Source organism: Natator depressus, chromosome 1 (assembly GCF_965152275.1).
Source record: "Natator depressus isolate rNatDep1 chromosome 1, rNatDep2.hap1, whole genome shotgun sequence".
Classification (NCBI taxonomy): Eukaryota; Metazoa; Chordata; order Testudines; family Cheloniidae; genus Natator; species Natator depressus.
In genome coordinates, this window is record NC_134234.1 from 135,969,085 (window position 1) to 135,994,014 (window position 24,930).

General features: G+C 38.7%; 1 protein-coding gene across 2 annotated transcripts in view; it reads right to left on the minus strand.

Moving 5' to 3' along the window:
• The window catches only part of CTPS2 (CTP synthase 2), a 143,906-nt gene that overhangs the window by 98,884 nt on the left and 20,092 nt on the right, over positions 1 to 24,930 (minus strand). For both annotated transcript variants that reach the window (XM_074967396.1, XM_074967388.1), the window contains 7 exons: positions 22,548 to 22,718; positions 20,544 to 20,644; positions 18,460 to 18,576; positions 17,450 to 17,533; positions 12,623 to 12,703; positions 8,358 to 8,509; positions 5,075 to 5,207 (listed from right to left, as the gene is read on the minus strand). In XM_074967396.1, coding sequence (XP_074823497.1) covers positions 5,075 to 5,207; positions 8,358 to 8,509; positions 12,623 to 12,703; positions 17,450 to 17,533; positions 18,460 to 18,576; positions 20,544 to 20,644; positions 22,548 to 22,718 — 839 coding nt within the window. The remainder of the gene's footprint in view (positions 1 to 5,074; positions 5,208 to 8,357; positions 8,510 to 12,622; positions 12,704 to 17,449; positions 17,534 to 18,459; positions 18,577 to 20,543; positions 20,645 to 22,547; positions 22,719 to 24,930) is intronic.

The window sequence follows — 24,930 nt, forward strand, 5'->3', positions numbered from 1 at the left end:
TCTTCTATATACTTTCCTCCCTCTGAATTAGTTCAAGATGGCAACTATTCCAGATTGAGTCACACAGTGTTCTCTCTCAGAGATTCTGGATCAGATCCTCAGCTGATGTAAATGAATGTGGCTCCACCAAAGTCGAAAGAGAAAAGAAGGATAGCGGGGCAGTCATGGCATTGGACTGGGACTCAAAAGATCTTGGTTCAGTTCCTGGCTCTGCCACAGACTTCTTCTGTGACCTTGGGCAAGTCACCTAAACTGTGTCTCAATTCCCGCTCTATAAAAAATTCTATTTTAAATTCTTCAGGGCAAAGATTGTACATTCTGTATGTATATATAGTGCCCAGCACCATGGGGTCCCAATTTCAATTATTTATACAAATAATAATAAATAATACACCAATTTACACCATCTGACGATCTGGTCCATACTGTTTGTTTGTTCTTTGGCATTTTCTTTAATCTAAAATAAAAATCATCCACTCTGAAATTACGCGTTTTCCCTTTATCTATGAAAAACATACCACCGGTGAATGACAAGATTGTTTGAGGTTTGTTTGATTGGTAGTTTTAAGGTGTGAGAATTACCTTCTATCCAACATTTTCTTCTTTCCCAAAAGATACAATAGCGAATATAACTGCATATTTTTATTATGTACAAATAGCATGCTTTATTGTTTTACGTGATTGAAAAGAGAAGCTAGCTAATGGTACATTTAAAATTAGTTCTGCTTTCACTGTTAAACACACCTAGTCAGCACATTTATAACTATTTAAACATTACAGGTTTCATCACTCAAATATGCAAATGATGTGTTATGAATTCGGTATCACTATGTTACATTAAAGAACTGCTTCAGAACACAGGATTAGACAGAGGAGCTGCTGGCAAAAAGGCTGGAACTCAGGTGTTTCACAAGAGCTCTGAAAGTGGAACTGGCTCTGGGGAAGCTTTGTCACTGATTTTGGCCTACCTTGTGCAACCTAGGTGCATGCTTTGGCCTACCTACGTGCATGCTTAACTTTATACATGCAAGTAGCACCACTGAATCCCTGTAAGCCTCCTTGTGCATGTAAAGTTAAACATGTTTGGAAGGATTGGGGTCTTAGTCATCTTTGTTCAAGGTGAACAGGGCTTGTTTAAATAATAGATAATACCATTCACCCCTATGCAGGAAGCCAGTACAAGACTTAGAGCACCAATTAAACCATCAAAATAGGAATTAAGTGGGACTTAAATGGTGTGTAGGCCTTGCACTGGCTCTTTACATGAGGGGGGGAGGAATTTCTCTCAATGCAAATGAAATAGGATTCAAATCTCAGTGTCTCAACTGGGAGAGAATGTATTTATACAGACTCACTCGAGTCTCAGCTTTTACCTATCATTGAGAAGACAGTGCTTTCACAGTTCGTAATGGGCTCTAACATTATTTGCCCCACCATTTTCAGGGTCTTTTGGCAGAAGGGACAGTGCCCACAGCAACTGAACAGCAAGTGCACACAAAGAGTCTGAAGAACTTTCCAGGAAGAAAAACAACTTGGGCAGCAAAGCTGTATCTGGCATGATGATGACAACACTTAAATAATGATAAATGAATCTTGCATTGTTCCAGCAAAACTTTGGAACCAAAGTAGAGCAGTCTGTTTCAGAGATGGAATTTCTTATCTCTATGGTGTCTATCAGAATGTTCTCTCTCACTAAGGCTGCTTGCTCAGCCTCTCCCAAACTAATTTGAAGAGCGGGGTAGCGGGGAGGTGTCTTAAGGCAACTGCTGTCCGATAAGACCAAGTCATGGGAGCCTCCACTATTGGGGTGGTAGTGCTCCACTCAATAAAATGAGAAAATAAAGGCAGAGCATATCAATGAATGTACCTCAATCCTAATGCCATATACCATTCCTTGTCAATTTACATCTCTTCCCAGATGAAGGGTCTATATGGTGCAATTGTTCTGATGCCCCCGACTGTATAATTAACATATTCGTATTTCAAGCAGGGGTTCCAAAACCACAGCAAGACTTAGACTGGCAGCCAAGGAACAGCACTGATGGGCAAATAACAAACAGATGTAGATCTAAGGCAAATTACAGTGCCCCACTTATAATTTTGACCAAGAGTAGTTACTGGCTTCTTGTACTAAAACAGCTGGTTTGATTATGCCTGGTATCCTACAAAAACACTGTGTGGGAGCTAGAGCAGTTAAAGTCAGGAGTTCACGGTTCTGTTCCTAGTTCTAACAGGTGGTATATGGCCTGTATTTTGCCTGGCTGGGCATAATTTAGAAAAAAAAAAGTTCTCTTATTTCTCTTTCTTTGAAGAGACTACATCATAATCCCTACTTTTATTGTACTCAAATAGGTGCCAGGAAGTTGAATTCATCAGCATAGCCTAGTGGACAGAGCACTGGACTAGAGCTCAGAAGACATAGGTTCCATTCCTGAGTCTACTATTAGTCTGCTGGGTGACCTAGGGTGATTTCACCTCTCTGTGCCTCAGTTTCCCTGTCTGTAAAATGGGGATGATGATACTCACATTCTTTGTCAAGCACTTTGAGATCTACTGATGAAAAGAACTGGGCATTATTATTATCAGTATTTAAGAGTGGTGTCCTGCCTGTTGTGAGGAGAAAGGCGAACGATGTTCTGGGAAGGAGGAGATGTGCCTTATAGTGATAGACTTAAGGAGCTCAATTTATTTACCTTAACAAGGAGAAGATTAAGAACATAAGAACAGCCATACTGGGTCAGACCAAAGGTCCACCTAGCCCAATAACCTGTCTTCTGACAATGGCCAATGCCAGGTGACCCAGAGGGAATGAACCAGATAATTATCAAGTGACCCATCCCCTGTCGCCCATTCCCAGTTTCTGGCAAACAGAGGCTAGGGACACCATCCCTGCCCATCCTGGATAATAGCCATTGATGGACCTATCCTCCATGAATTTATTCAGTTCTTTTTTGAACCCTGTTATACTTTTAGCCTTCACAACATCCTCTGACAAAGAGTTCCACAGGTTGACTGTGTGCTGTGTGAAGAAATACTTCCTTTTGTTTGTTTAAACCTGCTGCCGATTAATTTCTTTTGGTGACCCCTAGTTCTTGTGTTATGAGAAGGAGTAAATAACACTTCCTTATTTACTTTCTCCACACCAATCATGATTTTATAGACCTCTATCATACCACGGAGTTGCCTCTTTTCCAAGCTGAAAAATCCCAGTCTCTCCTCATATAGAAGCTGTTCCATACCCCTAACCATTTTTGTTGCCCTTTTCTGTACGTTTTCCAATTCCAATATATCTCTTTCAAGATGGAATGACCACATCTGCACGCAGTATTCAAGTTGTGGGCATACCATGGACAAGATTATAATAAAATCCAATGGCTGGAATCTGAAGCTAGACAAATTCAGACAGGAAATAAGGTGCAAATTTTTAATAGGAGGGTAATTAACCATTGAAATAATTTGCCAAGGGTTGTGATGTATTCTCCATCACAGGCAATTTTTAAATCAAGATTGGATGTTTTTCTAAGAGATGCTCTCATTTAAACAGGAACTAATTCAGGGAAGTCCTAGGGCCTGTTTTATAGAGGAGGACAAACTAGATCACCACAGTGGCCCCTTCTGGGCTTAGAATCTATGGAACTTGGTGAGAGGGGCTGGGAGGGACCTCAAAGGTCATCTAGTCCAGCCACCCACACTGGGATTTAAAGTCCTGACAAATTTGACACTGGTCTCTCACGTGAGATTCTCCCAAACACTTCAGACAACTGAAGTGCGGGTCACTCATGGGCATAGGCTTGCCACAGGAGGCACAAGGTTTGAAGCCCTGAGACCACAGCACACCCAGCCCCGTGGGTGAAGAGAGCCCCTCGACAATAAGGAGAGGGGGTTCTATCTACCTAACACTATTTACAATATATGCACTATAACTATACTTAAGACTAACAAACTATAAAACAGAGTAAGAACCATGGAGAAGACCATCTTTCCGAAGCAAGAGGAGTTGTTCCAGCAACCATCACAGATGGTAAGAAGGAACCGAGAGGGTGTGGGGCACTCCTTATACGAGCACATAAGTGCACGGTTCCAGGGGGTGCTAGAGCCAGCCAATGAGGGAAATATCTCCAGCAACAGTGCACATGGGGCACACACACCTAACATGGAATGGACATGAGCAAACACTCAAAGAACAACCAATCCTCTCCCTCTTTAAAACAACTCTTAACATATTTGAAGCCTGTTATAAGGTCCCACATCAGTCTTCTTTTCTCAAGACTACATGTGCGGAGTTTTTTAACCTTTCCTCATAGGTCAGGTTTTCCAAAACCTTACCTGTTTGTTGATCTCCTCTAGACTCTTTCCAATATGTCTACATCCTTCTTAAAGTGTGATGCCCAGAAATGGATGTCTACTCCAGCTGAGGAGTAGTAGAGCAGGACAATTACCATCCGTGCCTTATATATGAAATTCCTGTCAGTATTAGCCTTTTTTGCAGTTACATAACATTGTTGGCTCATGTTCAATTTGCGATCCACTATAAGCCCCAGATCCTTTTCAGCAGTAGTTATCCCCATTTTTTATTTGTGCATTTGATTTTTCCTTTCTAAAATGTAGTACTTTGCATTTGTCTTTATTGAATTTCATTTTGTTGGTTTCAGGCTAATTCTCCAATTTGCCAAGGTCATTTTTATTTTTTTTCAGAGTATAATGTTTTTCCACTTTTAAGCTCCGTTCTGCAAATGCTTACTGCAAAGGGTAATGCTTGATGCTGCATGTAGTCTTATTAAAATCAACAAGTACTTCCTTTGGTAGAAAGCAGTTGCAGATTAATGTCCTTTGTTTGTAAAGCAAATCCACGTAGGGGCCATTATTGCAGTGCCCCTTTCAGATACATTTAGTGTAAAATAAAATAAAAACGAAATCTCTCATACTCCTTAAAAAACCATATCCAGTCATTGTGTGTACACCTGTATATGTAAGTCCTAATTAAGATACACTTTAATATTACATTTGCCTAAGTGATGGAAGCTAACCATTACATGTTAAAGCATTCCTGAAACTGAAAGAGATTGATCCTCACCATTAAATTCAGTTTGTGATTAATTGCCAAAGCTGAATGTTCCAAGGCCTTGAAAACAGATGCGTAGCAGTCACTTAGTTTCGTATACTTGCCAACCAGAGCTATGGAGCATATCTTCAGCAACCTTTCATATCTGACAAAAGCAAGGTTTCTAATTATTATGCTCATATTATGCATTCTAACTAAGGCTGTTGATTAATCGCAGTTAATGCATGTGATTAACTCAAAAAAATTAATTGTTGTGGTTAATTGCAGTTTTTATCACACTGTGAAACAATACAATAACAATTGAAATTTATTATATATTTTGAATGTTTTTCTACATTTTCATATCTTACTCCTGGGGGAATTATGCACCACTGCACTTGCGCAGAATTTATGTCCCCAGCAGATTTCTTTGTTTCCCTGCAGAAAAATGACTTTCTGATGGGGAAGCAAAGGGAAACTACAAAAGCCGTCATGCGACCCTTCCCAGCAGTATGTTTTGAGTGACCAAAGCAGCTGGCAGAGAGGTAAATCACTGTGGGGTGGGGGCGGGACTGGGGAAGATGTGGCTGGTGGCTCCTACCCTGCGTCGGGCTCAGCTACTAGTCCTGGCTGGGCTGGGGAGGATGGGACTTCCTCTTTCCCTGCATGGCATTCGGGGCTGGGTCAGACCCACTCCTAGATTTCTCCTTCAGCTATAGGAAGCTCTGCAAACTCGCCCCCACACACACACCCGTACTTCCTGCTCCCATCAGTCCTCAGCTGCAGGGGAAGGGATCATTGTACAGGGAGCTTCTCCCCAATCCATACAACCCCCGTGCATCCAGACATCCCCATACCCAGACGCTCCTGCTGAGCCTCACCCCCTCTGCACCCAGAACCCTCCTGACAAGCCCCACTCCCCCTGCACCTGGCCCACCACAACGAGCAACCCACACCCAGATCCCCATCTACCAAGCCCCAACCAGCTGCACCTGGATCCCAACCCCACTGAGCCCCCCACACCCAGACCCCCCTACTGAGCTCTATCCCCACCCACACTCAAACCCCCCATGCTGAGCCCCAACCACCTTCACCAGGACCCCCCTGCAGAGTCCCAGTACCATTGAACCCAGAACCCCCCAACAAGCCCCTGTGCATCCAGATCCCCCCGCACCTCAATCCCCCACTGAGCCACCTGCACCCAGATTGCCCCACATAGAATCTGTCAACCCACACCTGGATTCTCCCCACACTAAGCTCCTCCACACTTGGATCTGCCTTGCTGAGCCTGCCTGCCCACACCTGGTGCACCTGGCACAGAGGGGCAGGGCTCTGGGGTGTCTCTGGGGCAGGCCCGATCCTTGCACTGTGTCAAGGTTGGGTGCAGCCTCACCACTGAGTTCATTTTCCGGGAGGGGGGAGCTGCATAGTGATCTCCCACTTCTGTGCAGCCAGTGGCCTGTGCTCCCCAATGCCACGCTGGAGCCTCCGCATTTATTTGACAAATAAAATTTGCAGAAGTTTACAATATTGTGCGCAGAATTTTAAATTTTTTTGGTGCAGAATGCCCTCAGGAGTAATATGTATTGTATTCTATGTTGTAATTGAAATCAAAGCATATATTATTTTTTATTACAAATATTGCACTGTAAAAATGATAAAAGAAATAGTATTTTTCAATTCACCTCAAAGTAGTGCAATCTCTTTGTCATGAAAGTGCAACTTAAAAATGTAGATTTTTTTTTTGTTACATAAAAACAAAAACACTCAAAAACAAAACAATATAAAATTTTAAAACCTACAAGTCCACTCAGTCCTACTTCCTGTTCAGCCAACCGCTAAGACAAGCAAGTTTGTTTACATTTATGGGAGATAATGCTGCCCTATTCTTATTTACAATGTGACCAGAAAGTGAGAACAAGCATTTGCAAGGCACTTTTGTAGCCAGCATTGCAAGGTACTTACGTGCCAGATATGCTAAACATTCGTATGCCTCTTCATGCTACATGCTTCCATGCTGAAGACGCTCATTAAAAAAATAAGGCGTTAATTATATTTGTGGCTAAACTCCTTGGGGGAGAATTGTATGTCTCTGGCTCTGTGTTTTATCCGCATTCTGCCATGTATTTCATGTTACAGCAGTCTCAGATGATGACCCAGCAAATGTTGTTCAGTTTAAGAACACTTTCACTGCAGATTAGACAAAACACAAAGAAGGCACCAATGTGAGATTTCTAAAGATAGCTACAGCACTCAACCAAAGGTTTAAGAATCTGAAGTGCCTTCCAAAATTTGAGAGGGATGAGGTGTGGAGCATGCTGTCAGAACTCTTCAAAGAGCAACACTCCAATGCAGAAACTACAGAACCTGAACCACCAAAAACGGAAATCAACCTTCTGCTGGTGGCATCTGACTCAGATAATGAAAATGAACATGCGTTGGTCCGCACTGCTTTGGATCATTATTGAACAGAACCCATCATCAGCATGGATGCACGTCCCCTGGAATGGTGGTTGAAGCATGAAGGGACATATGAATCTTTAGCATCTGGCATATAAATATCTTGCAACGCCGGCTACAACAATACCATGAGAACGCCTTTTCTCACTTTCAGGTGACATTGTAAACAAGAAGCAGGTAGCATTATCTCCTGCAAATTTAAACAAACTTGTTTGTCTGAGCGATTGGCTGAACAAGAACTAGGACTGAGTGGACTTGCAGGACATGCAAAGTTTAACATTGTTTTATTTTTTAATGCAGGTTTTTTTTACATGATTCTACATTTGTAAGTTCAACTTTCATGATAAAGAGATTGCTCTACAGTACTTGTATTAGGTGAATCGAAAAATACTATTTCTTTTGTTGTTTTACAGTGCAAATACTTGTAATCAAAAATAAATATAAAGTGAGCACTGTACACTTTGTATTCTGTGTTGTAATTGAAATCAATATATTTGAAAATGTAGAAAGCATCCAAAATATTTAAATAAATGGTATTCTATTATTGTTTAACAGTGCGATTAATCACAATTAATTTTTTGAATCATGCGATTAATCATGATTAATTTTTTAATTGTTTGACAGCCCTAATTCTAACAAATGTTTCTTTTCTAAAAATAAGATCATAAAATACCCCATTTTAAAAAAACAAAAATTTTTAAACATAGAAGGCCATAGCCTCAGCAGGCATAAGTCAGCACTGCTACACTGACTACAGTGGAACTATATCACTTTATGCCAATTCAGGACCTGACCCAGAGTCTTATATTCATAATGATTTAAAAACTTTGAGAAAACGTAATAAGAGTTACAATACCTGCCTGCCATTTTCTTCCATTTGAAAAGAAGATCACTTGGTTGGTCATCAATAGGTAGGTTTAATCTCTGTTTAAAATATTTAATAATGCCTTGTTCTTCCAACAGGATTGGCACTCGGTAAGTGGAAGAAACATCATGGATAAATATCACCTAGTAAATAAATTGCGATTATAAACAAAAACTGGTCTTCTAAATTCTTGCATACGAAACATAAAAGCTAAGGAGATTCATACCTACAGAACAAATGTAATTCAATACATATACTTTGCCCATATACTAAAATTAGATAAAGCAACATAATCAATGTTTAATGTCCCTCTCAATCACTTATCTGTAAAGAAAAGCTATTTAAAGTATAAAGATGAGGATTCCCTCAACGTTTCCCTTCTTTACCCCACCAGAGTAGTGGACAAGCTATGTATTATTATTATTATTATTTGTATTACCATAACACCTAGGAGACCTAGTCATGGACCAGGACTGTGCTAGGCGCTGAAGAAAATGCTTCACTGTGACAAAGGCCTCAGTCCTATGAACATACATGCGAGTAACGCCATTGAGGTCAATGTTGCTACCCATGTGTGTTTGCAGAATCTGGATGCATAGTGTGTGTTCCAGATGTAAACAGATCTAGTGTGTTTTAAAATATTAATACTAAGATCTGTTTATATGTGAGGCCCCACAAAAAGTCACAGAGATCAAGTTGGTTTTCCTTTTTAACAAATAAAACAAACAAACAAACATACATTGCAGTATATTTATTGCCTGAAGAAAGAACATGAATGGAGCCTGCTTCCTATTTGCAAAGAAAAGCTCTCTACTGGGGCTTAAAGAGTTAATGGTGTTTTCAATAATGGAGGGTTTTCTTAACCACACTATATTATGCAGTCAAATGGTAGACGTTCCAATTCAAAAATATATTTATAAATGTACCCTCAATATAAAGTGTGACCAAATTGTCAATAATTAAGCTCACTATATTTAGCCTGCAGGAAATTGTGGAATCTAAAGTCCTGAGTATGAATCTATATGCCCTCTCTTGATGTCATGTATGGAGATCTGCTTGATAAGGAATGGCTAGTTACCCCCACAGTAACTGCAGTTCTTCAAGATGTTGTAGTCAGTGTAGATCCCACTATAGGTGGGCATGTGTCTCATGCATGGAATAGCGGAGTTTTTTGACTAACTGTGTTATTAGGGCTGCGCCTGCACTCTGTTCTCTCTAGTGCACCCATACAAGGACCCAAAGGTTGGGGTAACTGCAACCCTCCCTCAGTTCCCTCACAATTCAAAGCTCGTGTTAGCCAGGGACTCCAAAAAGAAGGGATGGAGGGCAGGTCGTGGCATCCACATTGATGACATCTCAAAGAACTACTGTTACTGTAAGGTTTCAGAGTAGCAGCCGTGTTAGTTTGTATTCACAAAAAGAACAGGAGTACTTGTGGCACCTTAGAGACTAACAAATTTATTTGAGCATAAGCTTTCGTGAGCTACAGCTCACTTCATCGGATGCATAGAATGGAACATATAGTAAGATATAGATAGATATAGATATATACACATACACACACACATATACATGCAGATAAGTTAGAAGTTACCATACAAACTGTGAGAGGCAAATTAGTTAAGATGAGCTATTATCAGCAGGAGAAAAAAAACTTTTGTGATAATCACTACAAAAGTTTTTTTTCTCCTGCTGATAATAGCTCATCTTAACTAATTTGCCTCTCACAGTTTGTACGGTAACTTCCAACTTATCTGTATGTGTATATATATACACCTAATATATATATACATACACATGTCTATACATACACATATCTTACTATATGTTTCATTCTATGCATCCGATGAAGTGAGCTGTAGCTCACGAAAGCTTATGCTCTAATAAATTTGTTAGTCTCTAAGGTGCCACAAGTACTCCTGTTCTTGTTACTGTAAGGTAAATAACCATTCTTTCTCCTGTGACTATGTGTCAGCGTGGATCCTGCTGTAGGTGACTGGCAAGCGGTAACCTCTCTGCATGATAGGAGTGAGAAGTTCCAGCTGCATCAATCAAACAGCAAGTGAAGCAATCCTTTCCAAAAGTTGGGATCTGGCTGCCATGTCAAGGATATAATATTTAAACAAAAGTCAGTGGGTTGCTGCAGGCTGCAAGATCTCAAAGACTGAAACATTCCTGAAACAGGCACTGGACACTTGCTGCCTTTGCCCCAGTGAAGTGTGTCTTGAAGTTCGGAGGGAGAGACTCATCAACCATCTGATAGCAGGCGGAAAATGCACTTTGTGATCCACTTACAGTCTCTGTGACAAGATGGCTTGGCCTTTTGATGGACCAGAAATATCCACAAAGAAGTTTGGATTCAGCCTGAAAGGCTTGGTCCTGTTAAGATCACTGAGCAAAGCTCTGGATACATCCTAGTATACAGCTTCTTTTATCCCAGAGTCAAATGCAGCTTTGAGAAGAAGACTGGTAGGGTGACTGACTGGTTCAGGTGAAATTCTAAAACTCCTTTAGGGATGAACCTGGGGTGTGATTTCAACACCACTTTATCGCTATGGAAGGATGTGAAAGGCAGCCCAGCTATGAGGGCTTAGAACTCACTGATCCTCTGTGCTGAGGGATGGCCACCAGAGACACCATCTTGACGGTGGGTGGTATAATGAGCAATCCCACAGTAGTTTAAAAGGAGGCTCCATGAGTTTTTAGGCGAATAATGCTGAGGTCCCACATAGTCGTCGGTGTCTAACCAGAGTTTAAGTATAAAGGAGGCCCTGGAGGAATTTCAATACCGTCAGATGAAAGAAGTTAGAGTATGACTGTACTAGATTATGGCAGACCAATATTGCTGCAAGGTGAATCCTGAGAATGTAAAATGCTTGTCCTGCATGCTTCAGGAGCAACATGTAGTTGAGGATCTTCAGTGCCAGGTGCTCTAATGGGTCCCTATTGTTTTGGGCTTCCCACATAGAAAATCTTTTCCATTTTGGGACACAGGTCTTCCTGGTGGAAAGTTTCTAGCTCTATCTGAGAATTTCTTGAATCTGTAGGGAGCAGTCTCTGCAAGTAGTGCTCAATCAGCCGACCACCAAGCTATCAGGTGCTATGACTTGTGAGTCTGGGTGCAGTATCTGACCTTTGCTCTAAGATATGTGTGGGCAGGTTAGGAGCTAGCTAAGAGGCCACCTCAGACATCTACAATAGATCTGACACCAGAACTGTCTCATCCAGTAAGAGGCTATCGGGATGATCGCAGCCTTGTCACATTTAATCGTGGATATTCCCCTGGGAATCAGAAGAATCGGCAGAAAGGCATATAGAGGTCCTCAAGGCCATTGAAGAATCAAGGTGTCTAGTAATGAGCCTTGGCTGACCCCCACCCCTCTAGAGAAGAAGTCTGGGCCATGGGTGGTAAGAAGGAACTGAGGGAGAGTTGTGGCCATTCTGGCCCTTATGCTCTCATTCAGGAGCATGAGGCAGCACTGGGTGCATGCATGGCTCCGACCAACACTGCTATTCAAACAAACTCCAGTCTCATATGCATCAAGTGCATGTGCACCTACAATGGGAGCCACACTGACACACTCAGAGAAGAACCGTAGTGTCTACACGAGCCACGTATGAATCTATTATGCTTGTTAACATGTAAAAGCTTTAATACTCCAGAAATATTGGATAGTATTTGCATGTTTATTTTGGGGTACTGAAGAGCCATTGACAATTTAGTCACTGCTAATGGTGATGTTATAAAAAGTTTACAGAGGATTAATAACTGATGTAAATGTTATATGCACATTAAAGACATAAATAGGATGCTATACATGGTTATAGATGCATCAGTAAAAGCTGTTATAGGTTATTATAAACCATGGTTTCAAGCAAACTTCTGAAGTATTGTTCTAACAATTTATAACTGATTAAACATGTATTCAAAATCTAATTCTTAACCCTTTATAAACAATCTGTAATTGGATCCTTTGTAGTAAGCGTGACAAAATTATTAAAGGCTATTTGACATACCAAAATTAACATGTAAACAATAACCAATACTTTTGAGTAATTTTATATATTGATTATTTTATATTTCATCATATAATTGCTTGCAATTTAAAAATCAGTGGATTATTGAAACAAGTATTTCTTGGAGATTAAAAACAGAAATATATTCAGATATTTAAGGTGTATAAAACTAGAAAAATCATAATTGTATAGTTTGAGAAAAAGAAAGACGATGGCCAATGAAGTCTGAAAGTACAAACCTGTTCAGGTTCCACATGGCAAAACATGGAAATCTTTTCCTTCACAGCCATTTCTATAGGCTTTGTACTTCTGCAGACTATCTGTCAAAATACATCATAAATAAGAGGCGTGGAAAAATAAGATAGGAAAAGACTCTAAGTAAATGGAAGCTCCTCAACATTAAGTATGGAAAAGATTGACCTCTCAAGAAACAACAGCCTGGACAAATAATTTTTTTCTGTTAGTTCTACAATATATCATAACACACATAAATACCATTTAACAAGAGATAGCTACATCAGATCTCCACCAACATATCCATACCTTTATTCACCTATTTTCCTGTTTTCTACTTTTTATATTTCCATTGCTTCCTCTGCTTGCAACGCTACCTCTCTATCATCCTCCTCAATTCCCCCCTTCTTCCTGACCCTACTCTTTCTTCTTTCATGCTTACTAGTTTACTCTTCAGGTATCATTTGAGTAACACACAAAATAGCAAAGAATAAGGAGAGTCAAAAGTGTGATACATTATCACCAAGTTTGTTGTGTTTTTGTCAGTTATCCTTTGTTTATTTACATGACTTTCTTTATCCTTCCAGTACCTTAACAGTACATTTTGGTTTGTTTGTAATTCACCTGACTGCTGCCCAGTGGACCTGGGAGCTGCTCTGTGTCCCTGAAAGAGAAGTCGATAGACCAAAGAGAGGAGTTTCTTTTCTTTTCTAACTTTCCAATTCCCTTTTTCTGATGTATTTATATCTGTGAATCCTTTGTGCTGAAAGCAGGACATTTGGGAATTTGTGGAAATATTTGCAATTTTTACCAACAAGGAATTTTTTTTCCCAGGACAGATGTTAAGTGATTAATTTCTCAATTATTATTTATGTTACCATAGCACGTAGGAGCCTTAGTCCCCATGATGTCAGGCACTGTACAAACACAGAATGCCTTTCCCCCCTATTTATGATTTGTTTGTGTGCAAGTGCTGATTATATTTTTAAAAAGCCTTTTTGTTCAGTAAACTTGCTCTTACTCCTTGATCACTTTGCTAAGTAAAATACATGCTAACTGAATTTTATTTTGCCTACCCTTAAAACAGGTACTCCAGTATGGAAAAATGTAATGCAAACCATAAAGAAAGAACTAGTGCAAGTTCTAATCGTTAAAGAAGAATTATGTAAGTAATTTTTAAATTCCCTTTACCTAAATGTGGATGAATATTCAGTACACTTAAAAATTGACTTCTGTCTTGGAGAAAGGCTTTATCAGCCATGACAATGTGTGTTCAAGATATTACAGAGAAGTCTACAATTCTTAACACACAGCTTCCAAGAGGATGACACCAGGAGGTAAGAGTTGTCTGCATGATGCGGTAAAATTATTGCTAATGGAGTCATAAAATTAAATGCATCAGCAATAGCAGGAAATAAAAAACTGCTGGTTTATATTTCCCAAAGCAATAAAATACAGGTTCACAGTAGGAATTATATAATTCAAGGAGGCAGCATTGGCAACCAGACAAGATATAATTTTTCAAGATGTCATGAGAGAGTCCCTTGGATGTATAGAGATTGTGCTCTATTTTCAAAGCTCTTTAGCTTAGAAGAAGACTACTCCACTCTGTTTTAGTGGTCAACAGCTACAGATAGTAGGAACATTATTGTTCTTATGCCTGAATTCAGGATATGGGAAAGTGACTACATTAATCTGTTTTCCTTTCATTCCACATTCAAAAATTAACAGTTTTTAGAAGTCTAGTTTTCACAATAAGGCACGGGCAATTACTTTAACGATCTCCAGAAATCAGGTGCCCATTTTGTGTCTGAAGTTAATTGCATGCAACAGAGTTTGAAATTTAGGCCCTAAATCCTGAAATACTGGGTATGAGTGAAAACTTTGCATCAAAAAACAGTTAAAGTTAATAAGTCACAACAGGTTTCAGAGTAGCAGCCGTGTTAGTCTGTATCCGCAAAAAGAAAAGGAGGACTTGTGGCACCTTAGAGACTAAATTTGTTAGTCTCTAAGGTGCCACGAGTCCTCCTTTTCTTTTTAAGTCACAACAGTGTGGTTACCTATCATGTCCTTTACCAAACTGATGATGTTGCAGTTACGATTAAGGGATTTTGATAACTGTATTCTAATGGATGTTAAGACAGCCTAGAATGAAAATATAGGCACTGTTTTTTTAAACAGTGAAAACTGAAATAAAACAAAGAAATGAGAAGCTAAGATAATAAATCTTACCTAACCTACATATAACTGTAGACATTATCATTATCAGATGACAGAAAATGCATCACAATGAAACAACCTTAATGCCAATCTATAGATTGTTTGACTTTACGTATTTTTTATTAGTTTGATTTCAGTAGCTAAATATTTTCTTTAAATAGATATTTTTAAATGGCAAATATTGGTTAATATATTTATCCATTAACAGTAAAAAAAACTGGTACAGTGCCTATAATTGTTTTTTCCTTGATAGTAATATGTACGTAGTTTAATAGGAAAATTATGTAATGTTATTAATGTATGATAAAATTAAGTAGGTAGTCTTGCATTACAGGCTTATTGATATGGATCATTGAAGTGTACATATAGAATTGTTTCCTTTTCATAACTGCATCATACTGTTTATTTTTCGAGTTTCCTAATGACAGAATAGTATTTATTTTGAGTAAGCATTAGGGTTGTTGGGTGATAATTAAATAGTTCTTTTATTCTTGATAACACTAATGTGTTTGTTTATTATACATAGAGGTGAATTCACTGTGACTTAACAGTCTCAACTGTTGTTTTTAAAGATTACTTTTAAGTTTTGGAATTTGCCAGTGTGTGTTTTCTTTGGGGTTGGTTTGTATTTGCTTGGTTGTTTGGGGTTTTTTTTGCATCTTACATTTCTTCCTTTGTATCAGAAAATAAACGGACAGGATTTGAATATTCTTTAACAAACAGTATTCCGTCTTACCACATTTAAACCATTCAGGTGATTTATGAGATATAATTTTAAAATTTGTTATAGTTAGTATGGACAACTGATTCTGGAACATTCCCCCCACACATACAAATATTAACATTTTTATAATGAACCACAAAAACATATTTAGTTTAATGAGTTATAAAAAAGATATTCATTTATTTTATGATCTCTGCTGGATAGGAGGCTTCCAATTTGTAGAAATTAAGGTAATCGGAAAGTCCATTTTTATTTATTGGATTTTAGAAAAGAAAATTGGCAAAGTTTAACAAGTCTGCCACAAGTACAATGCAGATAGCCCAAACACTCCATGGGAGTTCTGTCTGGGAAAGGAACGAAGGGCCAGGCTTTCAAAGTGCTGGCAGATTGATTAATTTTGCAGTGTTCATTACTGAGATTATTGATTTACCTGTGAAAGGAACAAAATTCAATAACTTTGTTCTACCAAATTACACTTAATTGGTATTCCAAACACGAGGATGTATTTTATGACTGAAACAGTAGCATTTATCCAGAATAACATATGAACTAAACAGTTCTCTCTCTTGGAAAGGTTCAGGAAAGAGAAAATTTACCAAAAAAAAGGCAGAACACAATCTTTACTTGTGTATGTTGTCATTGTATAATAACATAATTATACCAAACAGCAGAGTTATGTATCTCACTAGGGGCTTGATACTGTAAGATACTACACACTCCTATGAAGTGCTAAGCAGCTTCAACTCCCAACAGAGTCAGTGGGAGCAGGAGGGAGCTCAGGACATTAAGGGAATGCCCAACACCTTGCAGAGCTGAGCCCTTAGAACTTTATTATGATTTTGCCCAGAGCCCCAAGCAAAGGGCTGCTACTAGAGCATACCAGGAAGCAGATTCTGGCTCAGATCATCGCAATCTGTCTCCCCTCTGCTCCGAAGACAAAGTTCCCCATGACAAGCTTCTACACAGTCCAGCATATTTTATTCGGAGAACAAGCATATCTTTGCTAGGTAGTGTGCTGGCCTCTCCTGCATGAGGAAGGACACAGTGGCTCTTTGGAGCCTGCTTTCTGCCCCCCCCCCCCCAGCTTCCCCTGTGATACAGGCCAGGTTGAGGAAATAATGCAACACCTTTGCACATCATTCACACATTTTATAATTAAATTGTTGGTCTGAACATCAATATTTTAATTGGACACACATTTTCAAACGATGGATTATTTTTCTGAATTCATTAGTAAAACTGATGATACAGCCTCACATCCCAAGAATTCCTCTCAGAATCGATCCAACCTTTACCCTAGATTTTTAAAGCCACGTATGGAGATTTGGCTATAAGACTCTTTAAGGGGAAGTACACAGCTAGGGATATTTTAGGGATTAAAGTTTATTGACATTCAGTACATTTTTGTAGTTTAATTTCTTTGGTTTTTTAGTACACTGGTATGGTCCAAGTTGCTTTCTTCCCCTCCCTCATAAGGGCTTGTCTACACTTGAAATACTACAGCGGCATAGCTGCACGACTGCAGCTGCGCTGCTATAGCACTTCAATTTAGACACTACCTCTGACAATGGGAAGGATTCTTTCATTGGCATAGATAATCCACCTCCCCTATAGGTGGTAGCTAGGTCAACAGAAGAATTCTTCCATTGACATAGCACTGCCTATACTAGGGGTTAGGTCAGCGAACTACACCGCTCAGGGATGTGGGTTTTTCATACCCCTGCGTGACACAATTAAACCAACTTAATTTTCTAGTGCAGAGCAGGCCTAAGACAGATCCCCTTTCCGAGTAGAAAGAACTGGAGTCTTATGCTTTGAATTATTTACATACACCAATATATCTAGATGACCGATAAACACAGATTTTATCATAGCCCTATGAACTCACCAGATCTGGAGACAAACCTAGGCCTCTCAGCGCTCGAACACTGTTCTGTGTAGGTTTCGTTTTCTGTTCTCCAGTAGCATTAGGCTGGAAACATATTTTAAAGGCTGAAACAGTAACTCAGTTCTAGTATCAGGACAATTATAGTTAAAAACAAAGAAATGTCAGTGAAAGTAAGGATATTGATAAAGAGAAAAAGGTCTACATCAAAGCAAAGCACAATATGTTAGCATGGAGAATAGTAACACTGTATTATTGCATGCATTAGAAACCCTTTGGAATTTCTAGCCTAACAGCACTAATTCAGGCCAACTGTCTCTTTTAGACCAGTCTATAGAGAGTATAGGGCTCAGAACTGTGGAGGAGAAACATCCAAAACTGGACCTTCTGTAATAGCTCGGAAACTCCACAAAACAGTGCCATGCCTTCAGTGACCTTCCACAAGTGGAACTGATTGGAATTTAGTACACAACTCTGTCCTCAAACATACACATTCAACTACCATTGAAATTAATTGTAAATGGATTAATGTAAATCAGGACAGAATAGGCTCCTTTTTATCTATATGGATAATCCAAAAGAAATTCTGGAAAATACGGTGGTATTGTCAGTCCCCCACATCTACTTTCCAAAAACTTGCCTATAAATATTTACAACTTTAAAAAAAACTTTTAATCTATTTATTGGTGTAAAAGTTATGGTTAGATAGAACACAAAATTTTCAGCAGTATAAAGCAGATGTAAACTCACAGATGAGTTAGTTTTATTAGTCTTCAGTTACATTACCTGGAATACTAAAAGGGAGACAATTAAAGAATATTGGGTGAAATTCTGGCTACAGTAAAAACAATGGCAACACTCCCACTGGCTTCAGAGGAGCAAGGATTTCACCCATTGTCTCTTTAAGCTTTAAAACACTGACTCCCTCCACTACAACCCCTAAAAAATGATATAGAATGCAGTACAGGGAAAAACTTAACTGAAAATGAAAATATATTATCTTACTAACTTACCTGTGGTACAAGGCTAACGTGGATATTGCAGAAGTTTTCTCTTTTTGCCTTAAACTGGAACTGTCTGAATGCCTCAACAAATGGCATTCCTTCAATGTCTCCAATAGTTCCACCCAGCTGAAAAAGAAGGCTTAGAATTTACTACTGCTCTGTCAATTAAAAAAATTAATTTCTACTTTGTCAGCCCTGAAAATTTCAATTGCTCATCTCAGTTGTGCATGTTGTAAGAGTGAGAATGAATGAAGTATGGTTCTGAAGGCACATCTTGTAAGGAGCCTTTGCATCATTACATGGGCCACTTCATGTGGAAAACTTTACTCATTTTCAATGCTGATTTTATTCACTTTCAATGCTGAGGGCACAGTTTTTCACAAGAATAAGTCTGTTAACACCGAAAACTATATGCTTTATATACAATTTTCAGTATCTTGGAGACACCTGTATTCTTGAATCAAGTAGTAAGGAACAAGTTATCAATACAGTAAACTGCAATTTGGTAATTGAGAATGAAAATGTTTTTTAGTTTCCTCTTTGCTGAATTAATAATAACTGAGGTAAATATGAAAAGGGCATCTAATGCTATTATCATAGCTCTACAATGGGATAAACTGCACATCACCAGTTTGGCATCCTAGTAAAAGCAGAAATAATTAGAAACATTTTATGCCAGAACAAGATAGAAGTAAGGAATAAATTAAATTAATAAAGAAACGTATTCAGCAATAGCTAGACTGGAGCTGCATAAACAGATAGAAAGACTGGAGCTGCATAAGCAGTCTTCCAACAAGATCGTTAAAAGCAAAATTATCTCAGAATGTGGTCTGATGTGCCCTCTTGTGGTCTCTGGAATCATTGCACATTTTTGTTCAACTAAAATTAAAACACACACACACACACACACACAGACTTCACTGTATTTGACATATATATAATAAACCTACTTACTGCAACAATTTGCAATTGATAAATTATATTTGTAACCTGAAAGCCTTGAAACCGTATTTGAGTGTGTCTTGGTCTCTACAGAAAGTTTCCTGATTTGGAAAAAAGAATCAGTGACAGCCTCACCCCTATCTAATATAAGGAAGTTCCTGTGCACTTTTCTGTTTATTGCTCTGTCTAAGCTTAAAGGAAATGTTGGATCTATATTGTACACTTCATAAATATAGTGGAATCTTTCTAATCAAGCCGAAACCTGAGGCTAAAATCAAGGCTGGATTGTCTTTCTAAAAGATATGCTATAGTTCAAAAAGAAACTATGAGCTTCATACAGAAATAAATAAGTGTCTATGGCCTGCGTTATGCTGGAGTTCAGACTAGATGATAATAATAGTCCTTCCTGGCCTTAAAATCCATTAAATACTCTTTCTTCGAATTCCCAGACATGTCTTCTTCAAAAATTTCATCGAAACTTGAATGATAATAAATAGTACCACCTAGCACTTACGTAGTGCTTTTTGTCCATACATCTCAAAGTGCTTTATACAGGAGGGACTGTACTGTTTTGCAAGACCTTAAAAATAAAATAGCTAAAATGTGACCTCAATCCATAAGTTCTTAGATACGTTCTTGAAAGCATGATCATGAACAACCTGAAAGGATCCTTGGTTTGAAGATTGCAAACTATGATTTGAAGAGTTCTTCTACTGACTATGATGTCATGATTTCTGAGATCATCAAGGAAATTAAGTCCTGCTCCTTAATATTGTTAACCCAGTGTACGTAGCTGGAATCCATTGTATATGGCTTGTGAAAATACATACACCGGAACTTAATTACACTGACTGGCTGCTTTAAGAGAGTAACAGTACCTAAGGAGCCACTCTTCAGCAAGTTTCAATGCTCTGCATGGGGATTTAATCACATTAATGGAAGTCACAGGGAGGAATCCATGCATAACATACTCAGAATCAACGCCAAGGGCCATACAGTATTTGTGTGTCTTTGTTGTTGCTATCCATATCAACTCAGTCTGACATATATACACAGCACAAAACAAGAGAGGAAAAGAAAGTTCTATTTATCCATCACATATAACCAACCCCATGGATTACATCTGCCGAGATGGGAAGTTTCATACTTGCCTCAATGACACATATTTGTGGCTCTTTCTTGTCACTGTCCACAGGAACCTTTGCCTGATTCATCACCCATTCTTGAACAGCATCAGTAATGTGTGGAACAACTGCAAGGCAAATGAGAAAAGGAAGCACTTCCTAATGTAGGACCACATATTGCTTCCCACTTAGAGAGGAGAGAAAAACACAGTGGGGTAACTGAGCTGGGAAGATGACAGGGGGAAGCAGCAGCCCCATTGCATGTTCCTCCTTTCTTTGAGCCTGCAGAAGTCCCTCCAGAAGACTAAAGTATGGCCAAATCTTGTTGGCAAGGAGGAAGGGTTTAGTCAAGGCTGCAAAGAGCAGCTGCTGTATGCAGTATGCCCCCTCTGAAACCCGAATGGATGAGCATGCCAGCACTTCCAGTGTGAATGACTGCATGCAAATTTAAAAGGATGTTCCTGAATATTTATAGATGCAACTGAAATTTGCTCTTTGTAAACATATATGCAAGTAAAGCTTGATTACTGGAATGCACATGGGAAGCAAACTCCTCCTGGACCATCTGGAGGACAGAACAATGTGCTCAACTAGAAAAATAGGCAGCTTCAGCACACTTACCTACTGCACTCAAACTGTCCTTGATCTAAATTAACTTACAATTTCAGTTGTCCAATTTATCAACAAAATTATCATAAATCCAGGAAAGTATTTGAAGTGAGCACTTCATTCACATTAATCCAGTAATGCAAATATGTCAGTATCCCTCTGAGTAAATAAAAGTTACCCAAGTAATTGTTCTAAACAGTCTTTATTAGAAACTCAAATAATTTGCATGACTTTAACCTACATGGAAAGTGTGACGTTGCACTCCATATGATTTTATGAAAATATGCTAATGAGTGTGAATATAATGTAACTGGAATATGATTCATGCAAAAGGTCTCTTGTAAGGTATCATTACAAAGCTTATAATCTACTGAATGTGATCATCCTATTTGTATACATGTATCATTCTTGTATCTGAAACTAGAAATATGAACTATAACTCTGAGGTCCTATTGTAATTATGCAACATGTGGGTCATTAATGGTGGTTTGGAATCTTGATGGCTCCCATCAACTAGGACAGTTGGTTGTAAATGGCTCTGTTTACTTGCAAGCCTTCCTGTGAGTCAGGCCAGGAAGAATGAAGGCTTGGGGTCTCACAGGACATGTGATCATTTCACCTGGTACTGGAATCCATCTTAAACCTGGTGCTTTTCCATTTAGAAGGAGGGGTGGGGACCCACAGAGGCAAAAGATTCCCGCCTTGTGCCAAAGCTATATAAGGGGGTGGAACGGAACAAAGGAGGTTCCAGTCATGAGAAATCCCCTAGTTACTACCTGAGCTGGAGCTAACAAGAACTGTACCATGGGAAAGGACTGGGCCCAGACTAGGAAGGAGTCCAGTCTGTAAAAGAAGCTTATTGGAACATCTCAGGGTGAGATTTTATCTGTAATCAGTTCTTAATATATTAGGCTTAGACTTGTGTGTTTTGTTTTATTTTGCTTGATAACTAACTTTGTTCTGTCTGTTATTACTTGGAACCACTTAAATCCTACTTTTTATACTTAATAAAATCACTTTTGCTTATTAATTAACCCGGAGTAAGCAATTAATACCTGGGGGACCAAACAGCTGTGTATATCTCTCTATCAGTGTTATAGAGGGTGGACAATTTATTAGTTTACCCTGTATACGCTTTATACAGAGTAAAACAGATTTATTTGGGGTTTGATCCCATTGGGAGCTGGGTGTGTGAGTGCTAGAGACAGGAGCACTTCTTAAGCTGTTTTCAGTTAAGTCTGCAGCTTTGGAGCGCGTGGCTCAGACCCTGGGTCTGTGTTGGAGCAGACTGGCATGTCTGGCTCAACAAATTAGGGTTCTGTAGGCCCAAACTGGCAGAGAAAACTGGCTTAGAGGTAGTCACAGCACATCAGGTGACAGTCCCAAGGGGGTCTCTGTGACCGAACCCGTCACGGAAAGTACCTTGAACTGTCTTTCCCAAGTAATCTCCATGTCTTTCTTTATTGATTACATGTTGATAGATCTTTCCAGTGGTGATGTTATTATCTTTATATAGGTTGATGTCCAAGAATCTTTCATAATTTCCCAAGTCTAAGTCAACTTCTCCACCATCATTTAGTACAAAAACTTCACCTGAAAAAGAAAATGAAAAGGTACAAAATAAATTGCCCTGGGTTTTCCTCCTACATTAACACATAGGAAAACAATGTAATGATTACAAATTACTAAATAAATGGCAGGAATTCTGCAAACATAATAAATACATTTTAGTAAAGGTGCTGTATAAATAAGTGCAATGAAGTGCAGTGCTTTATTTCAATTATGTTAATTATTTTAGGCTCAGATTTGGGGTAAAATCTGCATGAGTGACTTAGCAAGTTTTGAAAATGTTACCCCTAGTTTTGATTCAGTTGTTTCAGCATAAATATCTGGTTTGTCATACCCACAGCTAGGGACTTATCCAGTGACCACTGAAGGCAGTGGAATCTTTCCATTGACTTCAAAGAGCTTTGGATCAAGCCCAGAGACTTTTTTCGATCTCTAAAGATGCCTCTTTTAAAGAGTGACCTTCATCAGCCTGTGAGGGAACCACACCTGTTGCCTCCAATATGGCTCCATATGAAATCAGATGGGAAAGTGCTTTGGAGAACTGAAAAGTACTTCAGCAAGAGCACTGCTCTTACGCATCAATGACTAGATAATTTGCTGGATTCATATTATACAAACAAAGATAAAATCTTTTGAAGGTAAGCTCTAGAATATGTAAATACACAGTTGCAATGTAAAAATGTGTCCATCAGGATATCACACTCTCTTTAAACAAATAATGAAAGAAAATGCACTGCACAAGAGGGTAGATGATTTACAATCTGTGAGATGCTACATTCCTCCAGTGTGCTATTAATTTCCCATTTAAGTCACGGGGGCTGAGTACGCCCACCACCTCTCAAGAGCAGGCTCCTTGAGAATAAAGAATGAGGAAACTTTGGCTAATTTGAAATCAGGAAAAGATTAACCTGGGAACTCTGAACTATGGGTTCAGCTAGCTAAAGTTACATTGCTGGCAGCATTTTGATCAAAGGGACCAGTCAGCCTGGTGTCTGCTAGGAGGTTACTGACAAGCAAACGTGAGTGTTACACACAGAGCTGTATTGATTACTTGTAAGACTATTGATACAGAAGGGTACTTTGCAAACTTTGAGGAAGACTTAGAACCTGGTATTTTGTAGTAATGGGGGAAAGCTGGCATATTTTCAGACTGCACGGCCAACTCTTTTAGAGCATGACCTGATACCCAGTCTATCAGTGAGAGTTTTTCCATTGATTTCAATGGGCACTGGATCAGGCCCTTAAAGAAGAGGAAATGTTTTGGGATTATAAAAAATAACCGATGATACGATCTAAAAGACTGAAATATGACGTTCTGACTCCCATTAGATGATATTGGGGCAAGGGAAGAGGACAGATTTCTATATTTCATTCACCTGAAAACATTTACTGCAACCGAAATGCCATACTTAAATTAACCTGGACACAGACAAGATGGGAAACAAGAAGCCATGTAACTGTTTTCTCTATTTACATATATAGATAGATTTAAACCTTGTTTTTTACATCCAGTTTTGACTTAACGCCCCATTTTCTTCACTAATGTGAGCTGCAGGAAGTCAAACCTGATGGACACTGTCCCAAGGTTTAGGAGAATGAGTGGAGTGAGTGGAGATGGGCAGCTCCATGGCATAGGCCAGGCTAAAGTATAGCCTACAAAGGCTTAGCCCTGGAGCAGGATTTTTTCCTTTTTATTTCTTTTTCTTTTCTCCTTTTTTAATTAGATCCTTTTATATTTCACAGGTTTTTTAAAAATCACGGAGTTCATTTTATGTGGATTCTTTCTGTCATCTGTTTAATTCAAATATTAATATGGTTTAAAATACATATGGCAAGAGATTGGTCCATAAAAATAATAACTGCTGATATTCTTTTTAAATTATTAATGAATAAAAATCTAATAATATTTATATCTTTATAAAAATGAGGGCAAAAGTCTGCCCTCAGTTAAACTGCACAACCTCAGTGCAGAACACAGAATTACATGAACATAATCTAGTGCAAAATTTGGCCCTCTCATTTAAAAAGTTACCTACTGAAAATTTACAATAGCTCCCAGAACTGTTTCAATAATGCAAACAGGTTTAATTAATATTTGTAAAAGCATTTTGAAGATGATGAGTGCTATTATATTATTATTATCAGCAACAAGTATATAAATAGACTTGTTAACTTTTATTTGATAGTATGAGCTATTATAACCTATTGTTAAAGGATTGGTATGCCTTTAGGCACA